The sequence below is a fragment of the Cavia porcellus genome, unplaced genomic scaffold (genome assembly GCF_034190915.1).
Source record: "Cavia porcellus strain 051 isolate PalLab524CR breed Dunkin Hartley unplaced genomic scaffold, mCavPor4.1 scaffold_8, whole genome shotgun sequence".
Lineage (NCBI taxonomy): Eukaryota > Metazoa > Chordata > Mammalia > Rodentia > Caviidae > Cavia > Cavia porcellus.
This window is the reverse complement of record NW_026947491.1, coordinates 49,837,415-49,858,499: the sequence shown is the minus strand read 5'-3', so window position 1 is coordinate 49,858,499 and position 21,085 is coordinate 49,837,415. Positions and strand designations below refer to the sequence as shown.

Below are 21,085 nucleotides of genomic sequence, written 5' to 3'. Positions count from 1 at the left end.
AATTTTTATCCTTTTAATTAAAGGAAAAACAATAGCAGGATATATTATAGTAACCCACTTTGACTTTCCATTACCTCGATTTAAAGCCCTGTATTACTCTCACCATCTGGTTTTTAACTGATGTTCCCCTATTCTGTTTTGCTGCATAGTATCAGGTTCGAAAATTTAGGCATCAGCTGTGAAGATAATGAGATTCATTATAACGCCCATTCTCGTTGACTTTTATCTACTTTTGAAGACCTACAATGTCTCCAATGGTTTGGCTTTGTCGGTTTTGTTCTTTACTGTTTTGTTCAATTGTATTATAACTAATGGTATAGGCAATTCTATTAGAGATAGCGGGAGGCATTATGTTAACCATTGTTGATCACCTTGTATTATGTTTTTACATTATCTATTATGTCCACCCTTTTGACTTGACCGATTCTGTTCTGTTATGTCACATTTGGTTTTACTCTCTTCCAAAAAAGTAATAAGAACCGTGGGAGCAATGAAACCCAAAATGTGTAATAGTCATTGTACAAAAGAGAGGAAAAGAAAGTGCTCTAAACTATATAACTGCATGTATATTTAAGTGTATAAGATAGAATATGATATCACAGAGTTTTATTGGATCATTGAACAGAACTGTTTGCAGTATCATTGATGGAATGTCCACTTTACAAGCTTTAATTTTGTGACTTGAACAATTATTTCTAAGATGACAGTATGTAATCCATTAACTAGTGATTTCCTACTGTTCATTTTTTTCTGCAAATCTGTATGACTTGTATCCTTTCTCTGCTTTTTTTTTCTTTTCTCCTTAAATAAAATTTAAAAAAAAAGAAGAAAAGACAGATCACTTATAAAGGAAAACCTATCAGAATCACAGCAGACTTCTCAGCACAAACGATAAAGTCAAGAAGAGCATGGAGTGAAGTATTCCAGATCCTAAAGCAAAATGATTTCCAACCGAGACTGATATATCCTGCAAAACTATCATTCAAAATAGATGGTGCAATACAATACTTCCATGACAAAGAACAGCTGAAGAACTTCATGAACACCAAACCAACCCTGCAAAAAATATTGAAAGACAGTTTAGATACACAAAGGAAAAAACCACTAAGCAAAGCAAATAATTAAACAGAAAGATAAAGATGCAACAGCAGAGAGATAAGATTCCTACAATTAACCAGCATTTAACAGTAATAACCATTAATGTAAATGGTCTCAATGCACCAATCAAAAGAAACAGACTAGCAGAATGGATCAAGAAACAAAATCCAACCATATGCTGTTTACAGGAAACCCATCTAACCCAGAAGGATACTCACAGACTGAAAGTCAAAGGATGGAAAACAATTCTCCATGCAGCAGGAATCCAAAAAAAGGCAGGAGTAGCCATTCTGTTTGCAGACAACGTGAACTTTAAACCAACAATGACCATAAAGGACAAAGAAGGTCACTACATACTCGTAAGGGGAAAACTCCAAGAGGAAGAGATAACTATCTTAAATATATACGCACCAAACTCCAGAGCACCCAGTTATATAAAACAATTATTAACAGAAATGAAAACTCAAATAATCAGTAACACAATTGTAACAGGAGACCTTAATACACCACTGACACCAAGGGACAGATCAACCAGACAGAAAATGAGCAAAGAAATAACAGAACTGAATCACACCTGTGAACAAATGGGTTTGATAGACATATACAGAATGTTCCACCCAACAACATCAGAATACACATTCTTCTCAGCTGTACATGGATCATTTTCTAAAATAGACCATATATTAGCTCACAGAACATATTTAAGCAAATGCAAAAAAGTTGAAATCATCCCTTGCATATTATCGGATCATAGCGCTCTGAAATTAGAAATTAATGACAAAAGATACTGCAAAAATCCCACAAACACATGGAAACTAAATAACACACTCTTGAGTAATCAGTGGGTCACAGAAGAAATTAAAGAAGAAATTAAACAATACCTAAAAGAAAATGAAAATGCAGGTACAACTTACCGGAATCTGTGGGATGCAATGAAAGCCGTTCTGAGAGGAAAATTTATTGCACTGAGTTCCCACATCAGGAAAACAGAACGAATACAAATAAATAACTTGATGCTACACCTCAAACAGCTAGAAAAAGAAGAGCAAGTCAAGCCCAAAGCCAAAAGAAGAGAGAAAATTATAAAAATCAGAGCAGAAATCAATGCAATAGAGACTAAGAAAACAATCCAAAGAATCAACGAATCAAAGAGTTGGTTCTTTGAAAGAATAAATAAAATCGATAAGCCCCTAGCCAACCTTATTTAAAAAAAGGGAAGAAAAAGCTCAAATTCATGCAATAAGAAATGAAAAAGGAGAAATCACTACAGACCCAATAGAAATACAGAGGATCATCAACACCTATTTCGAAAACCTCTACTCTCAAAAGTTTGATAACACAGAAGAAATAGACAGATTCTTAGAAGCATATAAAGTACCAAAGCTAGATCAAGAGGATATAAAACTGTTGAATAACCCAATCTCTGCTAATGAAATTGAGAATGTAATTAAGGCCTTACCCACCAAGAAGAGCCCAGGCCCAGATGGATTCACTGCAGAATTCTACAAGAAATATAAAGAAGACCTAATGCCGACACTCCACATACTATTCAATGAAATTTAAAGGGAAGCAATCCTTCCTAAGTCATTCCTGGAAGCAAATATTACTCTAGTACCAAAACCTGAGAAAGACCCAACTAAAAAAGAGAACTATAGACCGATCTCCCTAATGAACACAGATGCAAAAATCCTCAATAAAATATTGGCAAATAGGATTCATCCCAGGAATGCAAGGATGGTTCAAGATACACAAATCAATAAATGTAATCCACCATATCAATAAAGCCAAAAATAAGAATCACATGATCATTTCTATAGATGCAGAAAAAGCCTTCGATAAGGTCCAACACTTATTCATGATAAGAACTTTACAGAAAATTGGAATAAATGGTCTTTACCTCAATATAATAAAGGCCATTTATGACAAACCAACAGCCAGCATCATACTAAATGGCCAAAAATTGAAAGCCTTTACTTTAAAATCGGGCACAAGACAAGGATGTCCTTTATCACCACTCCTATTTAATATAGTACTGGAAGTACTAGCCAGAGCAATTAGGCAAGAAAGAGAAATAAAAGGGGTAAAGATAGGAAAAGGAGAAGTTAAATTATCATTGTTTGCAGATGACATGATACTCTACATAGAAGACCCCCTAAACTCCATTGAAATACTCTTAGATACAATAAATAAATTCAGTAATGTGGCTGGATACAAAATCAATACTCAGAAATCAATAGCATTCCTATACACGAACAACAAAATTACAGAGAGGGAAATAAGAGAAACTGGACTATTCACATTAGCAAGCAAAAAAATGAAATATTTAGGAATTACTCTTACGAAAGAAGTGAAAGACTTATACAGTGAAAATTATAATACACTGAAAAAGGAAATTGAAGATGATCTCAGAAAATGGAAAGACATCCCTTGCTCATGGATAGGAAGAACAAACATTGTGAAAATGGCCATTCTCCCAAAACTGTTATACAGATTCAATGCAATCCCAATAGAAATTCCATCAACATACCTTATAGATCTAGAGAAATCACTCCTAAATTTCATCCGGAACCAGAAGAGACCTAGAATCGCAAAGGCAATTCTAAGCAGCAAAGACAAAGCAGGAGGCATCACAATCCCTGATTGAAGTTTTACTACACAGCAACAGTAGTAAAATCAACATGGTATTGGAATCAAAACAGAGCCGAAGATCAGTGGAATAGATTAGAAGATACAACCACAACTACGAACACACTCAACCACCTTATCTTTGATAAAGGAGCCAAGCAGGTTCACTGGAAGAACGACAGTCTCTTTAATAAATGGTGCTGGAAAAACTGGCTCTCCATTTGCCGAAAACTAAAGCTAGACCCATGTCTATCACCATGTACTAAATTAAAATTTAAATGGGTCAAAGATCTGAATATTAAAACAGAAACACTAAATCTATTGGAAGACAAATTAGGTAGAAACCTTGGAGACATAGGAGTAGGTAAAGAATTCATGAACAGGACTCAAACCGCACGGGAAATACTTCCCAGAATCAATAACTGGGACCACTTCTTATTAAAAAGTTTCTGCATGTCAAAAGAAATCTCCAGCATAGTGAAAAGAAAACCCACAAACTGGGAAAAGATTTTAGTGAACTCTCTCTCAGACAAGGGCCTCTTGTCTAAAACATATAAAGAATTAAAGAAACTCAGACCTCCAAAATTCTAAGATCCAATCCAAAAATGGGCATCTGAGATGAATACGCAATTCTCAGATGAAGAAATGCAAATGGCAAATAAATACATGAAAAAATGCTCATCATCATTGGTCATTAGAGAAATGCAAATTAAAACCACACTGAGATACCATCTCACTCCTGAAAGAATGGCCAGGATCAAGAAAACCGACAACAAATGCTGGAGAGGCTGTGGGGAAAAAGGAACTCTCCTGCACTGCTGGTGGGAGTGTAGACTGGTACAGCCTTTGTGGAGATCTGTCTGGAGATTTCTCAAAAAGTTGGGACTGGAAATCCCATTTATTCCAGCTATTCCACTTCTAGGCATATTCCCAGAAGAACTGAAAGGATCATACCACAGTGATATATGTGCACCTATGTTTATAGCAGCAGAATTTGTAATCGCCAGATCTTGGAAACAACCCAAGTGTCCATCAACTGAGGAATGGATAAAAAGTTGTGGTATTTCTATACAATGGAGTATTACTCAGCTATAAAGAAGGATCACATTGAGATATTTATCAATAAATGGGCGCAACTTGAGACCATACTCATAAGTGAAATAAATCAATCTCGCATGTGTGAATACCGAATAGTTTCCCTAATGTAAATAATGATTCAAATATATAAAAAAATGTGGTAATCATGATTCCCCATTAGGTGGCCTTGAAGCCTTATAAAGTTTTCACTCATTAATTAGAAAGGCTTTATTCTGGGCTTCTTGATATGAAAATATTTGAAGCTAGAGTATATGAAGTTTTATCCAAATATTTCAAGGAAAAAGACACTATGGTAACTCTATTAAGTCAGGTTATATGGTGGTGAAGTACTAGGTTGTTGAAACAGCCATGCTGTGACCTCTATTGTTATATTGTTATGTCCTGTTTTATCTCAATCTCCCCCTTATTGTTTTAAAAAAATTATTTAGTCATTTCTTATGTTTGTCTTAATTAAAGAAAAAAATTCAAAAAATTAGGATATATAAATAGTAACTCTTTTTGATTTCCTATTAACTTGTTTTGAAGTCCTGTAGTACTCCCACGATCTTGTTTTGACTGATTAGACTCTTTTCCATTCTATATGGTAGTATCAAGTTTGAAGACATAGGCAACTACTTTGAAGACAATAAGATTCACTAAGATACCCATTCTGGTTTGACTATTGTCTTCTTTGGAAGTCCTGTAATGTTTACAATGCCTAAGTTTTATTGGTCTTGTTCTCTACTGTTTTGTCCAACTTTATAATATCTAATGAGATAGACAATTCTTTTTAAGGAAACAAGGGACAACGTTGATAACCATTGTTGATAAACTTGTACTCTGTTCTACACCATGTGCTATGTCTATCCTTGGTATTGACTGACAGCTTTGTTTTGCCATATTTGACTGTATTCTTTCCCCCCCCCCCAAAAAAAAAAAAGTAATAAGCACTAAGGAGTAATAAAATCCAAAATGTGTAAATTTTGTTTTAAAAAAGAGGGAAAAAAAAAAGAAAAAGAGCTCTAACGGATATAACAGCAAGTGTGTTTAGGGATGTTAAATAGCTGACTATATCAATGTTTTTGGATCATTGAACACAGCTGTTTGCAGTCTCCCTGTTTGAATGTCCACCTTGTATTCTTTGATACTGTGATTTGAGGAACTATTTTCAAGATGATAATATGTAATCTACTAACAGGTGATTTCTTACTGTTATGTTTTTTTTGTTTGTTTGTTTTGTTTTTTTTGTTTTGTTTTGTTTTTTTGTAGTTCTGTATTACGTGTACCCTTACACCGCTTTGGTTTGTTTTGTGTTTTTCTCTTTTTCCTCTTAAATTAAAAAAAAAAATCTCATGGAAAAGAGGAAAAAGAAAAAGGAAGGGAAAAGAAAAATATCTAAAATTATATAAACACACAATATGCCTAAAATGCTTTTGCTATAAATTCTATAAGTTCTTGGAGAAAACAGTTGCCATTCATAGGACTGTAACAATTTTGCATGTTAGTGTCTGGAGATCTGAGGAACTCCTAAAGACCATTATGTAAAATAACAACCCTAGTTATACTCATACCACTTCGTTTTGAAGACCTATATTGTCATGTTTTGGGCCCTTTACTATTGTTATTTATTTGCCTTTTTTGTTTCTTCTTTTTCTAGTAATTTATTTTAATACAGAAAGGGTAGGTACACATATAGAGACTTACACATGTAGAACTTCTAAACAGTTTGTATTGATTATATAATGCATGATGAAATGAATAGCTACTTTGAAGAGAATGACATTACAGCAGCCATTTTTTACTTTCCTACTGTCTGGTTTTGAAGGCCTACAATGCCTTCATCGCTCTGTTCTGATCAGTTTAATATTACTTTGCTTTGTATGAATTCATTGTGTATAAAAATATGAACAACTATTTAGAAGAAAACAAGAGACATTATAGTAGCCAGTGTTTAGCCCCTGTTACCTTGCTTTGAAATCTGTCACTTACTTTGTTTTCTTCCTATCTGCTTTGTTCTGTTTTATTATGTTTAGTTTTACCATCTTTAAAATTCAAAAAATTTAAAAAGAAAAGTTAGAAGATAACAAAAACAAAATTTAAAAAATTTTAAAACCTACTCAGTAATAATGGCAGAAAACATCCCAAATATAGGGAAACAAATAAACATACACGTAAGTGAGGCATCCAGAACGCCCTAACCAAAGTGAACCTCTCTGGACCACATTATACTCAAAATCCTCAATGTCCATCAGAGGGTCCAAAATTTAAAAGCTGCTGGAGAGGATAGGGCATTAAGAGAAGAACCAAGATATATCACATACAGCTACAAATTCCCTATGATGAATGTTATTATGTATCTCTGAAATGTGCCAATAAAATAATTTTAAAAAATAAAACAAGTGTAAAGAATGTAAAAAAAAAAAGTTGCTAGAAACAGGTAACAAATCTCATATAGAGATAAACTAAAGGAACACAACAGACTACTCTGCACAAACTTTAAATTGCAGGAGGGCTTAGAGTGAAGTGTTTCAAGTCCTAAAAGATAACTTCCAACCTCAGCTCATATATCTGGAAAAACTTTCCTCTGATGGACAGACCAAGAAGCCCAGCATAAGGTGCATACTACAAATGGAAACAAAGCTCAGAAAGTTTGATTTGGTGACAAATAAAACCAGCAAGTGAACCAGGAGACCAGAGAGACAAGGCCAGGCCTGGCATGGGGGCACAGGCATGACATGCAACACCAGGCCCTAGCCAAGGTGCACATAAAGCCTCAGGTGAAGTCAGCAACACAGAAAGCTCTGGAGCAATAGTGAGGGGCCAGAAGTTGGTAAGTTAGGTGAACCAGCCTGGTGCTTCAGCACACAGACACACAGAATGGAAGCAGGGGGAGCCGCCATTCTGCATCAAAGGACTCTGGAGGACACCAGTGAAAGAGCAGTCCCAGCCCCCACATCCACAGGCTCAGATCAACTCCATAGCCAGCACAAATCCTAAAGAAACCTGTCTGGAGAACACAGCACATTTCTAGAATCTGACTGGGACACTAGAATAGACCTGTGAACACCAAGGGAACTTTACAACATTTGTTTTCATTTTTCTGATTGGTTATGCTTCTTCTGTATAACTGGGGTGGTTTGTTTTGTTGTGGTTATCTTTGTTTTAGTTTGGGTTTGGGGGTTTCCTTTTTTCTTTCTTTCTTCATTACTTAGGTTTCTTATTTTTTTTTTTTGTTTTCTTCTATTCATATTCTTTCTCTCCTCAACTACAACTTGAATTTATATTTTCAAGTGAGTAAACATTGTCTCTTTTCTTCCTGATTCACTCCAATACTCCTTCAGTTTCTTTCATTCTTTCTCTCCTGTATCCTCCAATTTCACAAAACTTGAGAGATCATCCTACACCATCCAGCCCTGCTTCTGCTATATTTAACCTCATTTATCTACCATGCCCCTTGCCCTTCTAACACCACCTCCACTCCTGTAACACGGTAAAATCACTACATAAGGGGAAGACCTTGGCATAAAAGTTGCTCGTATTTGTTGGATTTTGTTATATAACCATAGAATTTGCTCCTGTGATCAAAGGTATCAGGTTAATGGTTACCACAGTTTGGAAGTAGGTAGGCTGTGCTTGATATTATTGCTACTGCTAACTGAACTGCTTTAACCAAGATGCCATACATGTTTTAATCAGTTTTTACCCTTACATGAAAATGTCCATCAACTGAAGAATGGATATAAAAGATGTGGTATTTTTATACAATGGAGTACTACTCAGCTATAAAGAATGATCACATTGAGATATTTATTAATAAATGGACACAATTTGAGACCATACCCATAAATGAAATAAGTCAAACTCACATCTGTAAATACCGTATAGTCTCCCTAGTGCAAGAAATGGTAATAGTACATAAGAATATATGGTAATCATGGTTTCCCATTATATTGCTTTGAAGTCTTATAATGTTTTCGTTCATTGGTTGGATTGGTTTTATTCTGTTTTCTTTGATTTTCTTATGTGTGATGGTATGAACAGCTACACTGAAGAAGCAGACACTATGGCAGCCATTGCTGATTTAACATCATTTTGCTTTGAAGTCCTACCATGTTTTTGTTCTTCTGTTTTGATTGGTTCTATCCTGTTGTGTCTTATTAGATTTTATTATGTGTTATAGTACAAATTTTTTAAAGAAAATAGGATATTAGAGTAGCCATTGTTCATTTCCTGTTATTTGGTTTTGAATGTCCTGCAATGCTTTCATTCTCTGGAATGGTTTTACACTATTTTGTTATGCTTCATATTGTGTGTGAAGGTATGCTCAACTGTTTCAAAGAAAAGAGACATTATGGTAGCTACTGTTGACATCCAGTTGTCTTCCTGTGAAGTGCTGTGTTGCTTACATTGTTGTATTCTGCTTTGCTTTGCTCTGTCCTCTTACATTTCATTCTCTTTAAAAATATATATATTTTATCTCAAAAAAAGAAAGAGGTATGTGTAACTACTCAAGATTATTATAAACCACATAAACTACATAAACATGTAATAATAAAACTTTTTAAAAAGAGAAAAAACCAATCTCAGTAATACATTAGTAATAATTAAAAAGGCATAATCACAGATTCCAGAAAAAAATACAGAAAATTATCAGTGATTATTTTCATAAACTGTACTTTAATAAAATAGAAAACTTGGAAATGGAAAAATTCATTGAGACATATGACCTAATTAGCTGAAAAAAGAAGTTAAAAAATAGCCAATACTGGTCAGTGAAATTGGACAAGTAATAAAAAACTACCAACTAAGAAAATTCTGGGTCCCAAGCCTGCAATCCTTCTAGTGGGAAAACAGCAGCAGCTCCTGAGATCCACGCCATGTTGGAACTTAGGATGCTGGCAAGCCAAGAAAGCACTTCCCCTCCCTGGTAATGGGTGGCAATGTGGCAGACTGCAGCCCTTCCAGGGCGAGAACCAGCAGCACTCCTGAGATCCACACCCACGTTGGAACTTAGGACGCTGTGAAACCAAACAACCAGCCTGCTTCCCTGCTAAGAATAGCGAACCTACTGGTACACGGCCTAGAGTCAAATATCGCACTTCCCCTACCCTCCTTCTTCTGTCCCCCCATTACCAAGTGGGAACCAGAAATCTGAGCATCTCCTGGGAGGTTGACCATAGCAAATAAGGGGGACTTCCTTCTACCATCTCTTTGAAGGCAAATATTTTCATTGCTGTTTTGCTCTATTCTGATTAATGGTACTGCTCTATTCAATATTCTGTTTTGGTAAGTTCTATAGTGTTCTGTTTTTCATCTCATTTTGATATATGTGATTGGAAGAACTATTATAAAGATAACAAAATATACTGTGATATCTATTACTGTTATCCCGGTAACCTGCTGTGAAGTTCTGTACCAATTTCACTGCATGATCTTAGTTGGCTTTATTCCGTCTTGTTCTGTTGTATACTTTCAAAATAAAATTTAAAAAAGAAAAGAAAAGAATTCACAGGCAAATTCACAGAGGATCAAATACCAATCTACTTCCAACTTTTTAATGAAATTTAAAAAGTTCTCACAAAATCACTGGGAGTTCAACAGTTCATCCCAAAATCACCAAAAAACAAAACTACAGACAAATCTCTTAAGGACCTTAGACACAAAGATACTCAGAAGGGATCAGGCTTGGTGGCACATGCCTATAATGCCAACACAAAGGAAGCTGAAGCATTAGGATTTCTGGGAGTTTGAGGCTAACGTGGGCTACAGAGTGACTTCAAGAGCAGCCTAAATTACATACCCAGACCCTGTTTCCCAAAAAAAGTTAAAATTAAAAAACCCTCAGCAAGATGCCAGCAAACACATTGTAGCAAATCATCAAAAGGATATATCATGATGGACTAGGATTCACTCCAGGAACACAGAGATGGTTTAACATATTGTCTTAGTTACTTTTCTCTCATTGCTGAGACAAAATACGCAACATTATTTAACTACCAGTCTGTAGAGGTTTTGGTCCATAATTGGCTGGCTCTAAGGCAAGGTGATGTGGCAGAATGGCAGCTTCCTGATGCCAAAGACACCAAAACAACAAGTGTAGAAGATGACTTGGAAACCTCTCCTTGAATGCAGAACAATTACTGCAGCATTGGGTAAATCAAGTCTTATTTTTATATGCTGATGTGTATAGAGCAGGCTATGCTATTTTATTTTTTTAATTGGCTCTAAGCAATGTAAGTAAGGCTAGGCAAGTCACTGATAGGTAGTGCTTGAAGCCAATCTGATAGTTTTTTGTTTTTTCACATAGTGTTCTCTGTAAAGGATTGAGCACAGAGGAACAGCAGAACCAGTAGGCTCTAAGAATGGCAGCTGGATATGAGCCTCAAAGTAAGAGGCTATGACTTCGTACACAGTATACATATCAGAAACTAAAACAACAGCCTCCTAAAACCCCCTAATTGAGTTATGCACATTGATCTTCTGCTGTCATTTTCCCCACGTATTGCAAAGATGCTTTCTTCCCCACCCAGCTGCCCAGCTCCAGTTACTCACATAGTTTCTGCCTTCCTCACTATCACTCATTTTGGAACCACTCCGTTCTTCACAAGACAAGAAATTATGAGAGAGCCTTTGGATTAGGGCCTTCGTCTATATGTCCTCTCTTGGGTGGGACTTAGTAGCCCGTAGTTGCCCATAACTTTGTTTTGTTTTTTTTTTTTAATTTTATTTAAGGAGAAAAAAAAAAGCAGCGAAAGGGTACAAGTTATACAGATTTACAGAAAAAAAAATAAACAGTACTAGGAAATCACTAGTTAATGGATTACATATTGCCATCTTAGAAATAATTGTTAAGTCACAAAATTAAAGCTTGTAAAGTGGACATTCCAACAATGATACTGCAAACAGTTCTGTTCAATGATCCAATAAAACTCAGTGATATCATTTTCTATCTTATACACTTAAATATACATGCAGTTATATAGTTTAGAGCACTTTCTTTTCCTCTCTTTTGTACAATGACTATTACACATTTTGGGTTTTATTGCTCCCACGGTTCTTATTACTGTTTTGGAAGAGAGTAAAACCAAATGTGACATAACAGAACAGAGTCAGTCAAATCAAAAGGGTGGACATAATAGATAATGTAAAAACATAATACAAGGTGATCGACAATGGTTACCATAATGCCTCCCGCTATCTCTAATAGAATTGCCTATATCATTAGTTATAATAAAATTGAACAAAACAGTAAAGAACAAAACCGACAAAACCAAAACATTAGAGACATTGTAGGTCTTCAAAAGCAGATAAAAGTCAACTTTGAATATGTCTTAAATGTCTTTGCTCTCATCGTGGGTTACATTGAAGATAGTAGACTTGAATTAACTCACTGGAATTTTAATACCTTTTATGAGATTACAAATATAACTTTTCAGATTATGAGATGGATTAGAAAAAGAATTAAAATATTTGCATTACAAAAAATAAAAAAGGAACAAGCCTTTTTCTATCCCTTATATTGTATACAGGCAATTTGCCCTAGTTCAAAGAATCAAAAAAATAGACATGTGAAATAAACTGACACCTCTCAGGTGAGGAAATACAACTGTCCAAGGGACACATGAAAAAAAATGTTCAATATCACTGGTCATTTGAGAAATGCAAATTAAAGCACTGACATTCCATCTCACTGGGTGTAGTGGGATAGGACTATAATCCCAGCACCCAGGAGGCTGAGACAAGAGAATTGCTGTGAGTTCCAGACCAACATGGGCTAGTTAGTTTAAGGCCACTCTGAACTACATAGTGAGACCTTCCCTGAAAAAAAAAATTCCATCTCACCCCAGAAACAATGGCTACCATCAAGGAATCAACCACTAGCAAATCAGACAAGGCTGTAGGGAAAAAGGAACACTTCATTAATGGTGGGATTGTAAACTGATACAACTATTGAAATCAATACAAAGGTTTCTCAAAAACTAAAAATAGAAATTCCATTTGACCCACATATTCTCCTTTTAGATATCATCCCTAAAAGAGTTAAAAGCATCATACCACAGTGACGTATGTACAGTGATCTATATACAGTCCCCAACTCACAAATGAATTTTATTCTGGAAGAATGTTAATAAGTCAGATTCATTTGTAAATTTAACAAAATGAGTCTTATATGCTTTGGACACAAATATACAATGTATAGCACAAAAAACAAATTTACACACAAAAATACTGTAAGTTACCAACTGTATGATATTATTGTACTCCATAACACTGTATAGTAAATGCACAGCAGCACAACTGTGACATCTCCCAGATGTGTGAGTTGCTTCCACAATTTGTTCACATCTGTGAATGTTTGTAATGTGAGGTCTGTTCATATTTATGAAAGTTTTCAACTTGAAAGTTCGTTAAGGCAGAGACTTACTAAATATTCATGTTTATAGTAGCACAATGCATAATAGCTAAATCTTGAAAACAGCCTTGTAATTATTCCCATCAATAGGTGAAAAGATTAAGAAATGTGGTATTTATACACAATGAGGTAGTACTTTGCTGTGAAAAATTTCGACCTTGGGCCTGGGAGATACCTCAGTGGCACAACACCTGCCTGGAAAGCACAAGTTGAGTGAGAGTTCCAGCCCCAATATCAAAAAAGAAAAAAAGCATGAAAGAAAAAAATGTGAATTTGAAACATCTGTAGGAAAATGGACGCATCTTGAGACCATAATGTTAAATGAAGTATATAAGATACACAAGTTTGAACATTACATGACTTGCCTCATAGGAAGGAAGAAGACTGAAGAGAGAAAAAGTCATTGCATTTTAAGTATGTTTCTACTGTCAGTTTCTAATTCATGGTAGAATGTTATACCTCCAATCATGGTATAACATATCACTTTACTGGATTTCCATTTCTTTGAATATGTTGAAGTGTTTATTGTTGCTATGAATGTGATCTATTTTGAAATTTTTAAAAATTTCCAGAATAGGGCCAGGGATATAACTCAGCAACATAAGTGACTTGACTTTCTGGCAAGCGTAAAGTCATGAGCTAGTCCCCAGTACTAAACATAAAAAAAAAAAAACTAATAGATGAATCTTGGACTAGGTACATCACACTCAGTATTTATTCAGCCCTCAACACATCACCAGTCCATGTCCCAGAAGCTGGAATACAATCAAGGCAAGAAAGGCCCATATCCTAAAGGAGCTCCCAACCACACACAGGGAAACAGGAGCAAAACTGTGAAAATAATGGCAGTGCATGGGAGGGAGGGGCTCAATAACCCCATAACCTCTTGCTCTGTCTAGGGGAGGCAGCAACAGCATCAGATGGCAAATACAATTTTACAATGAATTTCAATGTCAGTTTTCAAATTTAAAGTAAATTTGTTTTGTTTCATTAAGCCAAGCCAAAAAATTTCATTGCTATCTTGCAATTTCAGAAAGAAAGAGCTATTTAGGATGCCCAGTTACCAGGATCTGTGGAATCATAAAACCAACAGGGAGGGAAAAGAAGATCAAAAAGAATCTAAATAATATCTAAAGCAAATAGAACTTGTGAAAAAGAAAGGATAATTTACTTGGGACAGGAGACATAGAGCAGTGGTAGAATGCTTACCTCGCATGTACAAGGCTCTCGATTCAATACAAACTGCAATACACACAAACAAAAAAAAGAAATGTGAGGGGGAAGAAGGGGAAGAGGGAGAGAAAGGAGGAATGGAAAAGGTATAATTAATTCATAAGTCAATAATGGAGAGGAAATAAAAAATAGAGAACAACTAAAAAGCAATCCTTATAAGGTGATAGATAAAACCAGATATGTTTCATCCATACAACAGAATATTGTGAAGAGAGAAAGATAGCTCTTAAACATCAACGAAGAAAAAAAGGAAAGTGAGATGCATATAATTAACTAAAAGCCTATCTGAGACCACATATGAGTCCAACTACAAGATAAAGGCAAAATTATGGAAATAAAGCCAGGCATGGGGGCAAACAACAGTCATTCCCAACTCAGGAGGCTAAAGTAGGAGAATCACCATGAATTTGAGGCCAGCCTGGGCTACATAGTGAGTTCAAGGCTGATCTACATAGCAAAACACTGACTCAGAAAGAGAGGAAGAAAGGAAGGAGGAAGGAAGAAGGAAAGAAGGAGGAAGGAAAGAAAGAAGGAAGCAAAAAAAGGAAGAAAGAAAGAAAGGAAGAAGCAAAGAAAGAAAGAAAGAAAGAAAGAAAGAGAGAGAGAGAGAGAGAGAAAGAAAGAAAAAATATGGAAACAGCCACCAAAAATGTAGCCACCAGAGGATGGAATGGTGGTGATGTATAAGTGGAGGACAGAGATTTTTCCTGGGTATAAAACCCCTCTGTAGGATACTACTGTGGTAAAGGCAAGTTATTATTCATTTGTCCAACCCAAAGAACTACACAGTACACAGTTAACCACAAGGGACACTACGGAATTTCATTAACAATAACACATAAATACTGGTTCATGAGTTGTAACAAGTATATAGCTCCAAAGTAAGATGTTAATAATAGGGGAAAATAGGAAGGAGGACCTATCGTTTTTACTTCTCTTTCTTTTAATGAGGGTACAACCAAGGAAAATAAAACAGATAAAAACCAATCAAAATAAGTTTCTGTAAGTAATACAGGATTTCAAAACCTTATGAAATTAGCAATAGTTACCATAATGCCTTTTGTTGTCCTCCAAATAGCTGCAGATAAGAAATCTGATCTTGACTTCTGGGAGAACATGGCACACAGATGGCAGCAGCTACGGAGGCTCTCTGAAAGACCCAGCTTGGAATTCAGGAATGGTGCGGAGTAAGGAATCATAAGCAAGTGGAGATATGCCCTGCTGACCCAAGAATGAACTGGGCTGAGAGGAACCAACTGGGAATGCAATCCTGGTGCTACAACAGGAACAGAAAAGCCTCCGTGTGGAAGCTGGAGCCTGTGGCATTGGAAGCCACAATTTGGGTTTCCCGCTGCTGCTGCTGCATCTACATCAGCTCGGCAGGGAGAGAGATGCACGGAAGCACTGAAAACAGGAATCCGTGAACCGAGTTAAAAGCAGGACGGGCGGGGAGCTGTGCATTGACTTGCAGTGAGTGAGAGAAACTGGGTCTCTTCCATGGTTTAGGAGACTCCAACAGAGGACATTCTGGGACCAGGCAGACTTGTGGGAACAGGGCGCTGCAGTGACTTCAGCCACGTATCCCCTCTCAAGCGGGATTGGTGAGAAGTGCCTAGCCTACATGACGCTGCTGGCTGAGACCAAGTAGGCTAGCACAACCCAGATCCCAATGCCTGAAGGTGACCTGGAGGGGTGGGCCCCGCATAGGCTGCCTGGTCTGCAACTTCTTGGTGTGTTGCGGTGGGCAGGAACACCTAGCCGGCGCAATTCAATCAGACTGTGGCTGACAGGGAAGGAAGCTGGGCCTCCTGTATACTCTTGCATATATAAGGAACAAAGAATATGGAAAGATGCAACAACAAAGGGTCCTCGGCCCCCAATCGTGAGAAAGAGGCAATAGCAGACACAGCACCAATGGATATAAAGCGCTATCTCCAGAGCCTCATAGACAACTTCAGGAATAAAGTTATTAATGACCTGAAGCTAGACATAAGCAGAATAGTTAGAGAAATGCTAAGCACCACCCAAGAAAAAAAGATGGTGGAATGGAAGAACAGAAAAAGAGGGGAGAATTGTTTGATGGAGAAAATAGAGAAAGCATAGAATACGTGAAGCTGGTTCAAAGAGATTACCAGGAAACTAAAAACTCTATCGAAAACTGGCATAACAGCTTAAAAGAAACTAAGGACAGATTATCTGAACTGGAGGGCAGATTTGTAATATGGGAGAATGAAATGAAAAACTTCTTAAAAATATCAAAGAAACAAACAGCAATAATACAAAGACTAGAAGATGATAAGAGGATCCATAACTTAAGAATTAAGAACATAAAAGAAGAAGTAGGGACACAAACAAATGAACTACAAAAGCTACTCACAGAAATAATCCAGGAGAATTTTCCTAATTTAGCAAAAGGTAAAGATACTCAGTTGTATGAAGCATACAGGACCCCAGCCACCTACAACCCAAACAGAGAAACACCCAGGCATATAATAATTAAAATTCCAGAAATCCAATACAAGAACAGAATATTAAAAGCCGTCAGAGACAAGAAGCAGATCACTTACAAGAGAACACCCATCAGAATTACAGCAGATTTCTCTGCACAAACCATCAAATCACGAAGAGCGTGGGGGGAAATAATTCAAGCTTTGAAAGATAATAATCTCCAGCCAAGATTGATATATCCTGCACAACTATCCCTGGAAATTGATGGAAAAACAAGGTGCTTCCAGGATAAAGAGGAAGTAGGGGAATATGCAACTACCAATCCAACTCTACAGAGAATACTGCAGGGTATTCTAAGAAAGAAAAATAGAAAGAATCCAGAAATAGTGGCAGAGAGGCCACAATGAATGGAGCAGAAAACAAAATGAAGAAGACAAACTGACAACTAATGACAGAAAAAGAGCTCAACAGAAATGAGGCAGAGAAGATTGGATGATACGAACAGCTATTTTGGAGAAACTGACGTCTTAATAGGTAATACTGATATAGTATCATCTTGTTTTGAAGTCTCATCAAGCTTTTGTTCTTCTGTCTCCATTGGTCTAAACAGGTTGTATCTTACTGGATTTTATTATGTATGATAGTATAAGCAAAAACTTTTATAGACAAGGAGATTATACAGAAATCACTGTTCATTTTCTGTTAGTTGATTCTAAATACCCTGTAATACTGTCATTCTCTTAAATGGTTTTACATTGTTTTGATATATTTGGTGCTACAGTATACAAAGTATACTGTACTCAAAGATTTCAAGGAAAGAGACACTATGGTAACTACTTTTAAGTCGGGATTATCTTGTGGTGAAACACTATTTTGCTTAAATGGTTATGTTTTGATCTGCGCTGTTTTGCTGTTATGCCCTCTTTTATCTCAATCTCCACTTTATTATTTACTTTTTTACTTTTATCCTTTTAATTAAGGGAAAAATAAATAAAAAATAGCAGGATGTATTATAGTAACCCACTTTCACTTTCCGTTGTCTTGATTTGAAGCCCTGTATTGCTCTCAACATCTTGTTTTGCTTGATGTCCCTCTGTTGTGTTTTGCTTGATAGTACCAAGTTAGAAAGTCTAGGCAACAGCTGTGAAGATAGTGGGATTCATTATGAGGCCCATTCTGGTTGACTATTATCTACTTTTGAAGATCTATAATGTCTCCAGTGTTTTGGTTTTGTCGGTTTTGTTCTTTACTGTTTTGTTCAATTTTGTTATAACTGATGATATAGACAATTCTATTAGAGATAGCAGGAGGCATTATGGTAACCATTGTTGATCACCTTGTATTATGATTTTACATTATTGATTATGTCCACCCTTTTGATTTGACTGACTCTGTTCTGTTATGTCACGTTTGGTTCTACTCTCTTCCAAAAAAGTAGTGGGAACTGTGGGAGCAGCAAAACCCAAAATGGGTAATTGTCATTGTACAAAAGAGAGGAAAAGAAAGTGCTCTAAACAATATAACTGCATGTATATTTAAGTGGATAAGATAGATAATGATATCACTGAGTTTTGTTGGATTGTTGAACGGAACTGTTTGCGGTCTCACTGTTGGAATGTCCACTTTGCAAGCTTTAATTTTGTAACTTAAACAATTGTTTCTAGGATGGCAATGTGTAGTCCATTAATTGGTGATTTCCTACTGTTTATTTTTTTCTGTAGATTTGTATAACTTGTACCCTTTCGCTGCTTTTTTTTCTCCTTAAATAAAATTAAAAAAAAAAAAAAAAAAAAGAAATCTGATCTTTCTGCCTACTTTCTGTAAACCTAAAACTGCCTACAGAAATAAGGTACATTAATTTTGAGAATGCATAAATGTGTTTTCATGAAATATTTTTTAAAATCTTCAAGGTGATCAAAGCCTGACTTTACAGAATGCCTATATTTCAGTAGTAATAAAGGGCAGACAAAAAAGTCTTTCTGTTTGTTTCTTTGTTTATGATGCTGAAAACTAAACACAGGCTCAAATCAGTTCTTGAAAATTCTTCAGCTGGGCATGGTGGTGCATCGCTCTAATCCAAACACTCTGAGAAGCAGGAGGATCACAAATTCCAGTCCAACCTGGTCAACTGAGTAACTTAAACACACAGTGGCTCAAAATCTTTAAAAAGGCTGAAGGTGCAGCTCAGAAGAAAGAACCGGGCTCAATTCCTAATATTGGACTAAGAAACAAAGAAGGAAAGAGAGAGAGACAAGAGAGAGAGAGAGAAATAAAAGAAAGAAAGGAAGGAAGGAAGGAAGGAAGGAAGGAAGGAAGGAAGGAAGGAAGGAAGGAAGGAAGGAAGGAAGAAAGAAAGAAAAAGCAGTCAGGCAGGCAGGCCGGGCGTGGTGGCTCACGCCTGTAATCCCAGCACTCCAGAGGCTGAGTGGGACCATCCTTGCCAGTATGAGATCAGCCTAGGGTACAAAGTAAGCTCGAGGCCACCTGAACTGCATAGCGAAACCCCATCACAAAAAAGACAAAAAAAAAAAAAAAAAGAAAGAGAGACAGAGACAAAAGACATTTCTTCAGACATCAACAATTGAGACTGTACTCTTTCTGCAAGATGAAACAATAGTCTCATATCTATCAAATTCTTTTTTCAATATAAACATTTTAATGAAATAAAATTCCACAATATTATTTCTTCAAATGTCAAAGTCTCGCTTTTAAACCCTGCTTTAGATACACGCACAGCCTATGACACTGCATCTTTGTGACATCTTTCCTACCTCTGTCCCCCACACGCTCCTTCACCCACTCGGTGGCTGCAGCAATGCTCTCTGTCTGGGTGACATCCAGGATCACTGTCTCCAGCCGTTCTGATGCCCGCTTCCTCAGCTTCTCGGCCCCTTCTTCTGTCAGACACGCGGCCAGCACCCTCAAGCCTCTCATGTCCAGCTGCCTGGCCAGCAGGTTCCCGAAGCCCGAGTCACAGCCCGTGATGAAGATATACATGTCGTGGAGGTGGCTCACCACCTGCCTCTCCCGGTACCAGCGCACGAGGTAGTACAGACCCACGAGGGCTGCCAGGTACAGCAACATGACTTCACAGAAACCAGGAACAGGGACAGTGTGCAAGACAAGAGCCTGCTCTGTGTGCAGCCAGAAGGAAAAGAGGAAATGAGATCCTGATCTGCTGTAGAGCGTGGCAGCCTCCAAACAACCTAGCAGGAAATCTGTGACTACATTTTAATCATTGACTTGTGGAATATTCATTTTGATTCTGGCTCATCTCTCTACACTATGCACTGCTTTTGGTTTGTGGTTTTGTTTTGTTTTGTTGTTTTGTTTTGCTTGAGGGTTTTTTTTGGGGGGGTTGTTTTGTTTGGTTTGCTTTTGGGTTTTTTAGTTTTGTTTTGTTTTTGTACTGGTGATCGAACTTACCATGTCATGCTTGTCAGGGAGGTGCTCAGGCCACTGAGCTAAATTCCCAACCTGGTTTTCACATTTTTTTATCTGGAAAGTTTCTTTTCATTTGATTTCTTGCTGTATATTAATTTTTGTTGAGGCAGGGTCTCACTGCTGATTTTTATCATTTAGAAAACACCAAAGCCACTACTTCTCAAACTCTTTAATGAAGTTGAAATGGAAGCAATACTCCCAAATTCATACTAGGTAGCACCCTGATACCAAACATCACCCTGATACCAAAACCAGAAAAGGGTTCTCAAGTAGCTGAGGGAGGAGGATTGCTGTGAGTAGAAGGCCATCCTGGGCTACAAAGTCAATTCAAGGCCAACCTAAATCATATAATGAAAACCCTACCTCAAAAAAAAAGACCAAAAGAAAAAGAAAGGAAGGATCACTAAGAAAGAGAATTTCAGGCCAATTTCCCTAGTGAACATAGATGCAAAAATTCTCAATAAGATACTGGAAAACAGAATGCAGCACATCATCAATACTATACATGATGATCAAGAGGAATTCATTCCAGGGATGCAGGGATGGTTCAACATATATAAATCAGTAAATGCAATACACCATATTAACATATTAACAGAGCCAAAGACAAAAATCATATAATGATCTCAATAGATGCAGAGAATTCCAGCATCAATTCATGATGGTTAAAAAAACAAGAACCCTACATAAAATTGGATTAGATGGAGCTGGGAGCGTTAGTTCAGTGGCACAAACATCTGCTGGCAA

At 36.7% G+C, this 21,085-nt stretch overlaps 1 protein-coding gene across 1 annotated transcript in view; it reads right to left on the bottom strand.

The window, feature by feature from the left end:
* LOC100717768 (17-beta-hydroxysteroid dehydrogenase type 6-like) overlaps positions 1–20,099 on the bottom strand; it is an 80,209-nt gene extending 60,110 nt beyond the window's left edge. The window contains exon 1 of the mRNA XM_063254979.1: positions 19,666–20,099. Coding sequence (XP_063111049.1) covers positions 19,666–19,978 — 313 coding nt within the window. The 5' untranslated portion in view covers positions 19,979–20,099. The remainder of the gene's footprint in view (positions 1–19,665) is intronic.
* Positions 20,100–21,085: the final 986 nt, after the last annotated feature.